Source organism: Ictidomys tridecemlineatus, chromosome 4 (assembly GCF_052094955.1).
Source record: "Ictidomys tridecemlineatus isolate mIctTri1 chromosome 4, mIctTri1.hap1, whole genome shotgun sequence".
In the NCBI taxonomy this organism is placed as follows: Eukaryota; Metazoa; Chordata; class Mammalia; order Rodentia; family Sciuridae; genus Ictidomys; species Ictidomys tridecemlineatus.
In genome coordinates, this window is record NC_135480.1 from 142,513,902 (window position 1) to 142,528,545 (window position 14,644).

Sequence of the window (14,644 nt, forward strand, 5' to 3'; positions counted from 1 at the left end):
CCTTCTGTCATAGCCACTGGAAGAACACCGGAAAGAAAAGAAGTCCTTTTCTCCCTGCAGTGCAATTACTAATCCCAAACCAGACTCCTAAGTCCCCCAGGGGTGAGATTTTAGGTCCCTCTAAATGTCCCTTAGGCCGTGCTATGTGAGATGATCCTTAAATATTTGAGGAAAAAACCCCTTAGCCACAGGTGGGGGAACTGGCTACAAAACACACATCAGCACACCATCTACAAACAAACCCATGCTCTAAAATCCCCATTTAAGGTACACTCCAGGTTAGGGGTTCTTAAAGTATGGTATGCAAACCCCAAGAACTTGTTAGAAATGCCAATTCCTGGGCCTCACCCACACTGCCTGAAGCAGAAATTCTTTTTTTTTTTTTTAATATTTAGCTTTTAGTTATAATTGAATACAATGCCGTTATTTTATGTATTTATTTTTATGTGGTACTGAGGATCAAACCCAGGGCCTTGTGTATGCAAGGCAAGCCCTCTTCCAACTGAGCTAGGTTCCCAGACCTGAAGCAGAAATTCTTGGGGGTGGGGCCCAAGACTGTTTTCACAAGACCTCCAGCTGATTCTGATGTAGGCAAAGTTTGAGAACTATTGCTCTGAGTGTGTCCAATTCAATATGAGCAGGTGTGGCTGCTTGCTGTGACCTCCCCGAGACACCCTACAGATTGAGGAGCCCTTAGGGAAGGGCAGTCTACCGCTGAACTACATCCCCATTCCTTTTTGTCTTTTGAGATAGGGTCTCACTAAGTTTCCCAGGCTGGCCTGAAACTTGAGCTCCTTCTGCCTCAGCCTCCCAAGTATTTGAGATTCCAGGCGAGCACCATTGCACCTGGCTCAAGCATTCACTTCCAACTCACTTTTCTAAGCCCCTATGATGAGATGACACAGTGAAAACCTCTAAGGTATCTAAATAATGAGATTCCATGTCTAGGAAGTGAGGCTCTGCCCTGGAGCCTTAGCATCCTTCCTAAAGGCAGAGGCCAAGCTTATGTTGCCAACTCGGAACGGTGATCATCAAAGCCCCTTAAAGTAGCAAGAAACAAACCCAGGCAACTAGTGCTTAACCCAGCAGACTCCAAAATGGACAAGGAGGTCAGAATGGCCAGAGGCTGATGATCATTCCTCAGTCAAGAGCAGATTCTACAGACACCCTCTTACTCCCATACTAGACATTGCTAATGGATCACAACATGCTCAACAAGCTCGGGCAGCACCTAGAAATCTTTAACTAGAGGTAACCACATCAATTGATCAGAGCTGACCTTTAAGAAAAACCTGTTTACTGACCTGCATTTAGGAGTTAAGTCTTCATCCTCAGAAGAGTTAGTTTAAAATCTTGTGACTATAGAAATCTCACTGAACCTGGGAGTCAAGGGCTATGCACCCTTGGGGAAATCGTTTACACTTTTTGAATCTCAGTTTCTTTATCTACAAAAGGGCTGCGGGGTCATAGCTCAGTGGCAGAGTGCTTGCTTAGCATGCATGAGGCACTGGGTTCAATTCTCAGCACCACATATAAATAATTTTTTCTTTAAAGGGTGGGTGGAGGAGGAGTTGACTTCCTGTGGGGTTGTTTTCGGGAGAAAGCACCTTACACAGCACCTGGCAAACAAGAGGCTCTTAATAAATGTCTTCTGGATCTGAAACTAGGACAATGTGGGATGCCCTGAAAAAAATCCTCACCACTGATGGAGCTTGCCTAAGGCTAATTCATCCCAGATGCTCAACTTAAGTGTTTACACAGGAAAGAGCTCTGGAGTAGGCACAGACTTAGGAAACCAAACCCATGTCGGAAAGGTGTGGCAGTAGGACAGGTTCAGGGAATCACAAGGCAGGTAGTTATCAGGTGGGTCTTATTTGAGTCGGAAGAAGCCTTCCTCTGAACAAATAAATGCAGGTCCCTCTAGGATGATCTGCTTGTGTCCCTCAAAACTCATATAGTGAAACTTATCCTCCAACGTCATGGCATTAGGAGGTAGAGCCTTTGGAGGTGATTAGGTTAACAGGCCTCCCCCCTGGTTAGCACCTTATAAGAGAGGCTACCGAGAGCTAGCTAGCCCCTTCCACTGCATGAACACAGAAGATGCATGTATGAAGAAGCAGGCCCTCAGCAGACACCAAGTCAGCCAAATGTTAAGAAATAAAATTCAGGCGAGGTGTCATGGCTCATGCCTGTAATCCCAGCAGCTTGGGAGACTGCGGCAGGAGGTTCACAAGTTCAAAGCCAGCCTCAATAAAAAGTGAGATGCTGAGCAACTCAGTGAGACCCTGTCTCTAAATAAAATGCAAAATAGGGCTGGGGATGTGGCTCAGTGGTTGAGTGTCCATGAGTTTAATCCCAGGTATCCCCCCCAAAATAAAAAGAAAGTTCCATGAGGGGCACACTGGGGATGTGGCTCAGTGGTAGAGTATTTATCTAGAAGGCAAGAGACCCTGGGTCAGCACTGCAAAAGAAAAAGAAAAAAGAAAGTTCTGTTGTTTTTAAGTTACCTAGTCTAAAGTATTTTGTTATAGCAGATCAAAAAGACTGAGATATATACTCTTTTACAATCCATACTCTCCTTCCAATTTATTAGATTTTATCAATAGATTCCACCTAGAAATCTAGTTTCAGGAAAATCACTTCTGGGGTTTGGGTAAACAGCTGTAGTCCAACATTTGGAAACTTTAAAAGACCATAGAGAATATCTCCACATCTGAAATCACTCCCAGCCCTGTTGACTCAGTGGGAACTGAAGACTTCCCTACTCACTTGTACCCATTTAGACAAGCTGACTCTGAGAAAGAACTTGCTATTCATTCATTCAGTTAGCTTCATGTTGACATGCTCGCTGCTCTGAGGCTTAGAAAGACTGAGACCTGTGCCCAATATCACACGTTAGAAGGCAGAGCACTGGAATTTGAACAGCTATCTGCTGATCTGGAGTGTGCAGTTCACATACCACTGAAATCCAGTTCTTGCATATGGCTAGGAGCCGCCCAGGCTGGGGCTGCCAGCTTAAACAGACAGGAATTATAAACCAAGCACAGAAAAAAAAATTCCAACTCCGTTCCAGGCAGCCATGGACTGACCTATAATCAGAGGTTAAAGTCTAACTAAGAACAAATACATCTGTCAAAACAAAATTTAATACCTTGTAAATCTTATGTAATTCATACTTAAAACTGAATCCATAAATAGATAATGCTCACTCTTAGCTCTTTCACTAAAAGCTTGTACATAATTAATCTTTAGAAGCCAGTGTGTTGACTGTCTTTTATATCTTCAGCAAAGTGCTTACATTGTTATAGTTCTTTATTCCCTCAATGACAGTGAAAACAAGTGACTTACCATAACAACCTCCAACTGCAGACAGCATGAACATCAAATGCCAATCTCACCATCTAGGCATTCATTCTATTTTATTTTTGATTTTGCAATACTAAGGATTGAACCCAGGACCTCATGCATACTGAGTTCTACCACTGAGCTACATCCCCAGCCCTTCATTTTTGTTTTGAGACAGTCTTACTATATTGCCCAGGCTGGCCTCGAACTTGGGATCCTCCTGCCTCAGCCTCCAAAGTAGGTGGGATTACAGGTGTGCACCATTACCTTGGGCTGTAGGCATTTTTTACGAAACCCACGAGTTATACTTAACATGGCTTGGCCAGGAAAACACACTCAGACACACATACCCTTTGGCAAAGTTAGAAACTATCCATTCAGACATAAATGCAGGTAAGATATTTCTATTTGTTGAGTGGGTGTGGTGGTACATGCCTATAACCCCAGCAACTCAACAGGCTGAGGCAGAAGGATGGCAAGTTCAAAGCCAGCCCCAGCAACTTAGCAAGGCCCTAAGCAACTTAGTGTGACCCTGTCTCAAAAGAAAAAAGAAAAGGGGTGGTGGGAGGGGCTGGGGATATGGTTCAGTGGTTAAGTGCCCCCAGGAAAAAAAGATATTTCTGTTTATTAATAAATAGGACATTACCTTTAAGTTTTCTATGAGACTTTATATGTCAGCAACATAGAAAATGACAATCTGGATGACATCTAGGATATGAAGTGATTTACATCAAACTTTTAAAACAATATTTATTTTTTAGTTGTAGTTGGATGCCATACCTTTATTTTATTTATTTTTATGTGGTGCTGAGGATCGAACCCAGAGCCTCGTACATGCTAGGTGAATGCTCTACTGCAAAGTCACAACCCCAGCCCGTACATCAAACCCAGTAACTAGGTTGCTGAGAAACAAATAAGTAAATACCTGGGAAAGCAGGCTGCTGGCCAGCAGGAGTCTGTGCTTCGTAGAATACTTGCGTCTTGAGCTGGAGCCCGGGTGCCGGTCCCACTCACAGGGAGAGGATAACAAGGTGGTATTCGGCACCCTGGAAAGACAGTATGGTTAAAAATCCAACCTGGTCATTCCCAGGATGGTGATTTGCTGGAATGCACCAAAGCTCACGTATACCCATCTCACCCCCTAGAGCACAGATTTTAGTGTACTCACAGACTTTACCAACCATCCCCCTGATCCCTATTAGAACACTCTCATTATCCCCAAAAGAAACCCTATACCCTTTAGCCTTCACCCTCAATCCCCTCATTCCCTCCCTGTTCCCAGCCCTAGACCACCACCAATCTCATTTTTGTTTCAGTAGATAAATCTATTTTGGATATTTCATATAAATGGCCACATACAGTATGTGACCTTTGGTGACTGCCTTTTTTTTACTTAGCATAATGTTTTACAAGTTTTATTCATGTTATAGCATGTATCAGAACTTCATTTTTTTATGGACAAATAATATTGCGTTGTGAGGATCCACCACATTTTATTTATCTATTCATCAGTTGATGGACATTGGGTTGTTTCTGTCATTTGTCTATTATGAACACTCATGCACAAATGTTTATGAGAGTTTGTTTTTCATACAATGGAATTATTGCCCCTAATGTTTTCATTAAAAAAAAAAAAAGGAGTAAATTAGTGAACATGCAAAGTTTGATATTGTCAATCCACCTGAAGTTCATCCTTTTTTATTTTTTATTTTTGGCAGATAGCAGATATCAAATATCAAACCCAGGGCCTCATGCATGCCCAGCAAGCGCTCTACCATTGAGCTACATCCCCAGCCACTGAAGGTCATCCTAAAAAACATAGTTTTTCTTTTTCTTTTTCTTCCTTTCTTCCTTCCTTCCTCCCTCCCTCCCTCCCTCCCTCCCTCCCTCCCTCCCTCCCTCCCTTCCTTCCTTCCTTCCTTCCTTCCTTCCTTCGTACTGGGGATTGAACCAGTGGAGCCTTGCCACCAAGCTACATCCCAGCCCCCTTTTTATTTTTTATTTTGAGACGGAATCTCACAATAAGTTGCTGAGAATGGCCTCAAACTTGTGATCCTTTTGCCTTAGCCTCCCTGAATTGCTGAAATTATAGGTGTGCGCCACCACGTCCTGAAAGAACAAGATCTTTTCAGAATTCACCTTTTAGGTAAAGAAAAAAATCACTCAATAGGTGAGAAATAGCAGGGGGGGGAAAAACTTTTTAAAAAATCGGGGTAAAATATACATAAAACTTACTATTTTAACGTGTACAATAGAGAAAACATTTTGAGCTAAAAAGCTTCTATAATACTGGCTCATGTTTATATTTGTGGGTGTCCACCATCAGAAAAGATGGTAAATACTTTCTCTTTTCACCCCTCAGTGCAAGAAAATCCAATGAATACCACTGGGAAGCCAGGTGACGTGGTGCACACCTGTAATCCCAGCAACTCAGACACTGAGGAAGGAGGATTGCAAATTCAAGACTAGCCTTGGCAATTTGGTGAGACCCTGTCTGAGAATGAAATGTAAAAAAGGGCTGAGGGTTTGGCTTAGTGCTACAGGGCCTCTGGGTTTAATCATCAGAACAAAAAGAGAAAGACAAGAGAGAGAGCAGGGTTCGAGAGACAGACACATACCCCTACTGCACCTTTTTATGATTCTGCATTCGGCTCTCCTCCAACACCACCAGGAGGCAAGCTCATTTCTGGCTTGTGCCCAGTTCTGGCAACTTCCCTTGGGCAATCACAGGAAGAACATCCAGTGGGAGAAAGAATGTGGCTTCCCACCAGCTCTGGACATGCTCTTCTGTTTGCTACACACAGTGACACTGTGGCTTCTGTATAAAGCAATCTACTAGCCAGAGGTGTTGGAATATACTGTAATCCTAGCCTTGGGGCTGGGGGCAGGGCAGCCAAGGCAGGAGAATCACAAGTTCAAGGACAACCTGGATAATTTAGCAAGACCCTGTCTCAAAAAGAAAAAAGAAAAAAAAAGGTGGTGGGAAGGGGCTGGGGATGTGATTCAGAAGTAGAGCATCCCTAAATTCAATCCCCAGTACCCCAAAATAAAATAAAACAAAGAACACTCTACTCCCTACATCCCTCCATGATGAAACAGAAGTAGAGGACAGTGTCTGATTTTATTTGTACAGGCGGGAGGCCCATTTCCCTTCTCAAGGATCAGCAGGAAATGTAGGCAAAGGCTAAACCGAGGCCATCTGGACATCCTACAAAGCAAGCGGTGGGATTAGAGCCCAGCCCATACGTGGTTTCTATTATTACTCCCAAAGATAAATAAATGGCTAGCAAATCAAGATGTGCTTGGTTATGCTTGGAGCCTGAGTATGGGATTTTTCTGTATGTAACAGCTCCAAAGAGAACTTGCTTCTTTTAGTAAAACAGATTGTTTCTTAATTCAATCAGCCTCTTGCATTTCTAAGATATCCTGGCTTCAGCTTTCTTTTTGTAATATTTTAAGGGTTTTTGACGTGTAAAAACTGCTAATAACATTCAGTCACTTTTAAAATACCCTATTATTGACTGAGGCCTCTAAACTAGGAAAAGCTTGGAGGAAGCAGGTAAAATCTATTCTTGGTTTTCAATAGTTTGGGCGAATACATAAGCTATTGCCAGGTAATGTTAGAACTGAAAAACTATACACATTTTAAAAGGAATGCCTCGGTATGTTTGTGTTAGGTGTTGATTCCTCCCCCCCCCACCCCCCCCACCCCCCCCACCCCCCCCCCCCCCCCCCCCCCCCCGCTTTCATACATGACTATACGGAGACTGAGTAAGCCCTGGCAGACATTTGCTGAGCACCTACTAGGCCTTGAGCAATGAGGGAAATGTGCACGTGTAAATCTCCTCATCTCTGCTTCAATGAACTTGCAACATTCAGGAAATTGTTGGTTGGTAACTGTTTTACAATCACGGGAATGTACAGTTTGCAGATTAGAAGCCCCAGATTAGTCCTCCTTCTAGAAAACAAACAAACAAAAAAGACTAAAGGGGGAAGGGGAAGGGAAAAGAATAAATTCCTTGAGATTTTAAACATGGATTATTCCTGACTTCAATTATGTTTTAATACACAAAATCAACTATTCCTAAAAACTATGTAGTATTACTGTAAACTGAGGAATCACTACTACTACTTATTATTATTATTTATTTTTTACTTATAAATTGTTTTAGGGTATTGGGGATTAAACCAAGGGGTATTTAACCACTAAACTACAACTTCAGCCCTTTTTATTTTCAGATAGGATCTTGCAAAATTGCTTAGAGCCTCGCTAAATTACTGAAGCTGGTCTAGAATTGGAGATACTTCTGTCTCAACATCCTGAGTTGCTGGGATTACAGGTGTGTACCACCACTCCTGGCAGAATACTTCTTGAGAAGAATAGAAGGGACAGAATTATTTGAAGAAAAATCAACCTCACTGGTTATTCAGCCAGCCAATAGAAATCTCTGATCACACATATATGGGAAGATTTCCCTCCATAGAATCACAGCCAACAATCTTACCTCCTTAACACGGTGATCTTTAGCAACTGCTGGGAGGGGAAGTATTGGACCTAAAATCCACCAGGAAGATCAGAAGGTACAAGGTCAAGAATAGCAAGTAGGTTTTAAGGGAAAATGTAATGGAAAGATGCTTGATTCTCACAGTATGGTCCATGGAGTAAATCATCAGCATCTCAGGGGCCAATGGCATGGCATTACATAGGAGTTCATTAGAATTGCAAAACCTTTTATTATTATTATTATTATTATTATTATTATTATTGGTGTGGTGGTGGTAGTGGTACTGGGATTGAATCCACAGGCACTCTAGCACTTAGCTACATCCCAACCCTTTTCATTTCGAGACAGATTCTTGCTAAATTGCCAGGGCTGGCCTCAAACTTGCATTCCTCCTGCCTCATTCTCCTCAACAGCTGGGATTACAGGTGTGTACCACCATGCGCAGCAGAAATACAAAATCTTATGCTCCACCATAACCTACACAATCAGAATCTGCATTATAGTAGATAATCCATAGGCCCATTAAAATTTAAGAAATAAGCCATCAAGATATCTCTGAAAGATGCAGAATTGATGCACAAAATCGACACATGTCAGCAGGAGATAAACCCTTCTAGGATACCCAGAAAGGGGTGTTTACTCTTAGTGATAGATGTAAATATGTTCCAAGAAGGACTGAGTCAGGTAATAAGGGGGTCAGCAAGCAAAAAAATGGGACTTAGTTGGAACAAAATTTTGTCCATGTGTATTCAAAGAATGCAAAGAATTATAGACACAAGGAAAACCTCATTTGTCCTATAATGCTGTGCTATGTCATCAGGCTTAATGGAATGTTTCCTTTCTCTCTCTCTCTCATGTTATTTAAGGGTTGGAGGCATAGGTCAGTGGTAGAGAGCTTGTCTAGCATGCATGAAGCCTTGGATTCAATCTCTAGTATCACAAAAAAGAAAAAAATAAAATAAAGTAACATTTAACTTTCCTTATTAAGGATCACTTTGTAATGAATAATTTGACTTCTGTTTGACTTGATTTGGAGAAAGGAGGAGAGATAGAGATAGTTTTTCTTAGGGTACTCACTCATTCCAATTACTGGGAAAAGCTTTCTCCAAACAAAATTTAATAATCTGGCTATCAGTTTATGTATCTGAATCATGTGAGCTTGTTTAGGGTGCATGAATGGGCCTGAGCCACAAACAAGAACCTCCACTTTCTGTTTGAGGGCCAAATCCTGGATATGATGACTCAAAGGAGGCCAAGTTTACCACTTTTCAAATGAAAAGACTAAATTACAGTTTAGAAATGGTAATACAGGGACCATGTGTCACAGCTCCCCAGTTCCCCAACTAGGAGTTCAGAACAAACATCCCTAATGAACTGCAAAACTCCTTTTTCTGCTAAGCCCAGACTTGGCCCCAGGGTCCTCCCATCAGCTGACACCTGTATGCCATATGAAATCTATTTGCCATCCCTGACAAAAGATTCTCCTAGCTCTAAACTTCTGTTCCGCCCAAACCGAAGTCCAGGCTTCAGCATGCCCAGTATCCATATGCTCCTTCCAGAATCACACTTTGGTCATTAAGCATGATTTCCATAGCCCTCCCCAAACACCATTAACCCACATAAGCTCATAGTCACTACATGCTCCTTGGCACCTGCTCTCACACACACACTTCCTTTGACTTGCAAGAGAATAACAGTAAAATAATAATAATGTTGTCTAGGAATTCCAATGTATCTCTAAAACTTCCCAAGTATCTATTTCTTTCTTTTTTTTTTTTTCTAGTAAAGAATACTTTTTACACTTGGAAAGAAAATCTAGGGCTGGGGATGTGGCTCAAGTGGTAGCACGCTCACCTAGCATGTGTGAGGCACTGGGTTTGATTCTCAGCACCACATAAAAATAAAAACTAAAAAATATTTTAAAAAAAACAATAAAAAGGAAAATCTAAACCAAATTTCTCACCAGAAGTACTACTGCCATTTTGGACTAGATAACTGTTGTTGGGGACTGTCTGTGCTTGGCAAGATGCTGGGCAGTCTCCCTGGCCTCCACTCACAGATGCCAGTAGCAGCCCTGCATTGTTATAACCAAATCTGCTCCCAAGACATTGATGCCAAATGTCCCCTTGGGGACAAAACTCCTCACCCCCACCTCCACTGAGAACCACTGACCTTAATGATCATAGTAATTCTATAAGGCAGATAGATGAAACTATAGGTAATTTTTTCCCCTTTTTTTTTTTGTATTTTTTAAATTTCTGTAATGAATGGGTACTGTTTCTATGATAAAAATAGGCCAAAAATATTCTATTTTTTTTTAGAGAGAGAGAATTTTATAATATTTATTTTTTAGTTTTCAGTGGACACAACATCTTTTATTTTTATGTGGTGCTGAGGATTGAACCCAGCGCCCTGTGCATGCCAGGCGAGCGCACTACCACTTGAGCCACATCCCCAGCCCCTAATTTTTTTTTTTTTAAAAAGAGAGAGTGAGAGAGGAGGGAGGGAGAGAGAGAGAGAGAGAGAGAGAGAGAGAGAGAGAGAGAGAGAATTTTTTTAATATTTATTTTTTAGTTTTTGGCGGACACAACATCTTTGTTGGTATGTGGTGCTGAGGATCGAACCCGGGCCTCACGCATGCCAGGCGAGCGCGCTACCGCTTGAGCCACATCCCCAGCCCCCCAGCCCCTAATTTTTAAAAATATTTTTTAGTTGTAGATAGACACAATATCTTTATTTATTTATTTTTATGTGATGCCAACAACCGAACCCAGTTCCTCATGTATGCGAGGCAAGCACTCTACCACTGAGCCACAACCCCAACCCCAGAAATATTCTATTTTTTAAAAGAAATTGCATTTGCTAAACAGACACCTCAGGTTGACTGTCACTGTGCATTTCATGCAATTTAAAAATTAAACTCAAACCCTAAAAATGCTGTTTATTACCAGGCACCTTAAACCCAACAACTCTTTAAAGTGTAAAAGATACAAAAGAAGGACTGTAAAAAAGAGTTTAAATTGAAGTCTATAGCCATGTAAAAAAGGACTTCTAAGCCCTCTGAAAGCATGGTAAATTGGTGAGGCTCTACAAAGAGCTATGACATGAAAACTACTGTTTTAAGAAAAGTTTTTCCCTGAAAGATAGTCTGCATATACATTTTATCCACTGTTTTTGCAATGATGGGAATGGAACTCAGGGTCTCATGCATGCTAGGCCAGCACACCCACTAAACTGCGCTCCAATCTCTGCCCATCCACTTTAACCAGAAAAACACTTGCATTGTTAAGGGGGAAAAAATAGTAAGGCACATTTTCTTCATCTGTTAGCATTGCTACATTTCTAGACCATGCAAAAAAAATTCTCAAAATTAGAGAATTTAAATATCTAGATTGCAAAAATGGGCTCTTGACTGTTACTTTGTCTCTGTGGGGGTTAAAAGTGTTACCCAAGAATTTCATGGTTATTTTAAAATCATTCTAGGAGCACCCTATCCACCAAGAAGCAATCTGTTATCTGCATGAGAAAGATGCTTCTTTCCTCTCTGTGGTCTCCCCAAACAGCGAAGAAAATATTAATATTTATAGGGAGAAGCTTCCATGCTCCTCTGCTTACCCAGGGTGCTGCCAAAGATTCACGTGCCTTCTGCTTTCAGGGAGAAGTTCTCTCTTGTTAAGTGGGGTGATCCCAACTGCTGCTTCCAGAATACCTATGTACTTCTTGTACCTCATCTTGTCTCTCCCAATGCAAGGTCCTGCAAATATCAGTCACTGTACAGACGAAGCAACGGTACTAATCTTTGCTGTACTGGAATCTACTGCTCCTTTCTGATGCACTGTGTATCCCTGGCTAAACCTGTCAAATATAGCAGTGGGGTAAGAAGGGAGAAGAAGGCCAAACCACGAAGGATGAGAAGGTTTGGATCTTTCAGATCTCCCTGCAAAGTCGGTGTTATTAGAGGCTGAAAAATGCTGAATGAAGCACTAAAGAAAATGATTTGCAGGAATGACAGTAGTTTTAAATACAGCACTCTAACATACACTCCCCAATTAATCCGCACATAAATCTTTGAGGCCACTAATCCTTCACGTACTAATGGCACACGAGGTGATTTATCTCAAGGTCTTGTAATAATTGATCCAAAAAGCCTGCTTGCCTCTGGATGAGCTGAAATCAGAAACAAATTTGTTGTTTCTACAAACATGTATGTGCTTTGACAAATGTGGAGGGAATTCCAGTTGTCATCTTATAGCAATATATTTCTAACTGCTGTAAGCTCTTTGCCTAGTTCAATAGCAAAGCAAAGATTGATTAATTCATTAAGAAACAATTTTAGGCTGGAAGTGGTGGTGCAGGGCTGTAATTCCAGCAATTCAGAGGCTGAGGCAGGAGGATGGCAAGTTCAAGGCCAGCCTGAGCAACTTAGTGAGACCCTGTCTCAAAATAAAAAATTTTTAAAAAGGGGCTGGGGATGTGGCTCCGTGATTAAGCGCCTCGGGGTTACATCCCCGATATTAAAACAAAACAAAAACAAAAACAAACAAAAAAAGAAGTGATCTTAGGTTTTTTTAAAAATATTCTTTTTCAGTACTTCTAAACCCAACATGGATGAACCCTGTTGTCATGAAAATACATTGGAGATATTCAGAATCTATCATCCCTCTTTTTTTGTAAGACTCTTCGTTTGGCTTCAAGGAGCTTTCTTACTCTGTCCATGGGGAATATAAGGCCAATCCATCATAATGGTCCATCTCAGGGCTATGGTACACATGACCTAGACCAGATCAACATCTTCCCTGGGATGAAATATGACATTAGGGGAGAAGTTTTCTCTGTCCATTGGTGTTAGTAACAGGGTTAGGACTGTTGGCAGTCATGTGCCCCACCACCCAGAGAGGAATCTTCACTAGTAGTTGACAGATAGTAGCACCAGAAGAAATTCATGACACCCTTTGAGTTTCTAGATCCAGCTATGCCTAGCCACTGTTGACCCAGGAGATTGCAGTGATACCTCTCTGCCCACTACCACCAGTACTGGGCATTGAACCCAGGGCCTACGACATGACAGCCAAGTGCTCTACCACTGAGCTACATCCCTAGTCCTTTTTATGTTTTATTTTCAAACAACAACTGGCTCAACTGCAGAGGCTGGCCTCCAATATGCCATCCTCTTGCCTCAGTCTTCCAAGTAGCTGTGATTTACAGGGGTGTGTTACCACATCCAGCTCAGCTCTACTTTTTTTTCTTTTTTAATATATTTTTTAGTAGGTGAACACAATACTTTTATTTTATCTATTTTTTATGTAGTGCTGAGGCTTGAATTCAGTGCCTCACACGTGCTAGGCAAGCCACAACAGTAGCCCCTCAGCTATTACTTTTATTAAAGCTTATTATGTAAAAACATTGGTGAATTTTAATATTAGTTATGTTTCTGTCAGTCTGAAAGAGGTCTAAGAGGTCTAACTGATATACCTCCTCTCTCACTAACCTCTTTGGGCTGTTTTTTTTTGTTGTTGTTGTTGTTGTTCCTTTTTCTTTTTGATATGTTATGACAACACATAGGAATTATGATCGTCCTTGTCCAAACTCATGTATAAAGGGGAAGTAAAATAGAAAAGGTGATTGGAATGGTGGGGGCACCTGTAATCCAGGCTACTCAGAGGCTAAGGCAAGGAGGACTGTTGGTTCCAGGCCAGCCTCCGAAATGTAGCAAGACCCTGTCTCAAAATTGTTTTAAAAGGTGGGAGCACAGCGGGCTGGGATTTGTCTCAGTGACTGACCATCCATGGGCTCAATCCTTTGTATTAAATAAATTTTAGCAAGGGCTGGAGACACAGTTCATAGTTAGAGCACCCCTGGGTTGAATCCCCAGTACCAAAAAGAAGAAAAAAATGGAGGAGGAGGAGGAACTGGGCACAATGGCACATGCCTATAATCCTATCGACTAGGGAGATTAAGGCAGGAGGACTGCAAATTTGAGACTAACCTCAGCAAATTAGTGAGACCCTGCTTCAAAATACAAAATAAATAGGGCTGGGGATGTGGCTCAGTGGTTAACTTACCCTGGGTTCAATCCCTAGTAACCAAAAAAAAAAAAAAAAAACCTGATTGGTAATCAAAATAAATTACACATTCTTCCTAATAAGAATTTATTCTGCTCTTCTTAGTCTTTATATTTAAGTTTCTAATTTAGAAATGATGGGGAATAGAGTACATTTTAATTGACTTTGTATACCAGTATCTACCAGAACATTGTATTATTAATTATAATTCATTTTTTTTAAAGAGAGAGTGAGAGAGGAGAGAGAGAGAGAGAGAAAGAGAAATTTTTTTAATATTTATTTTTTAGTTCTCAGCAGACACAACATCTTTGTTGATATGTGGTGCTGAGGATCCAACCCGGGCCGCACGCATGCCAGGCGAGCGCGCTACCGCTTGAGCCACATCCCCAGCCCCATATTAATTATAATTTAAACCTATAATTGTTGAAGGATTGAATGGGACCAAGTGAGAATTAAGGAGACTGTGGGTTGCCTTCCTATTACATAATGAAGAATTATTACATTTGCCTGATACATTAGAACACATGAGTAAATCAGTGAGAAGACAAGTGAACTCAGAAACATATGAAATATAGATCACAGATAATATTGTGAACAACAGCCCAGCTAAAATTGTTTTTATTTGTTCTTTTTAGCTATAGATGACAATAGAATCTATTTTGATATATTTATACAGCATTATTCTAATTAGGATCCCAGTCTTGTGGATGTACACGATGATGAGTTCCTGTG

At 41.2% G+C, this 14,644-nt stretch overlaps 1 protein-coding gene across 2 annotated transcripts in view; it reads right to left on the reverse strand.

Annotated features, from left to right (window-relative positions):
• Nucleotides 1-11,844, reverse strand: part of Tjp2 (tight junction protein 2) — a 122,062-nt gene extending 110,218 nt beyond the window's left edge. For both annotated transcript variants that reach the window (XM_078047554.1, XM_078047553.1), the window contains exons 1-2: nt 11,466-11,844; nt 4,271-4,391 (exon numbers count right to left, since the gene is read on the reverse strand). In XM_078047554.1, the coding sequence (XP_077903680.1) occupies nt 4,271-4,391; nt 11,466-11,581 (237 nt within the window). In that variant the 5' untranslated portion in view covers nt 11,582-11,844. The remainder of the gene's footprint in view (nt 1-4,270; nt 4,392-11,465) is intronic.
• Between the last annotated feature and the right edge of the window lie 2,800 nt (nt 11,845-14,644).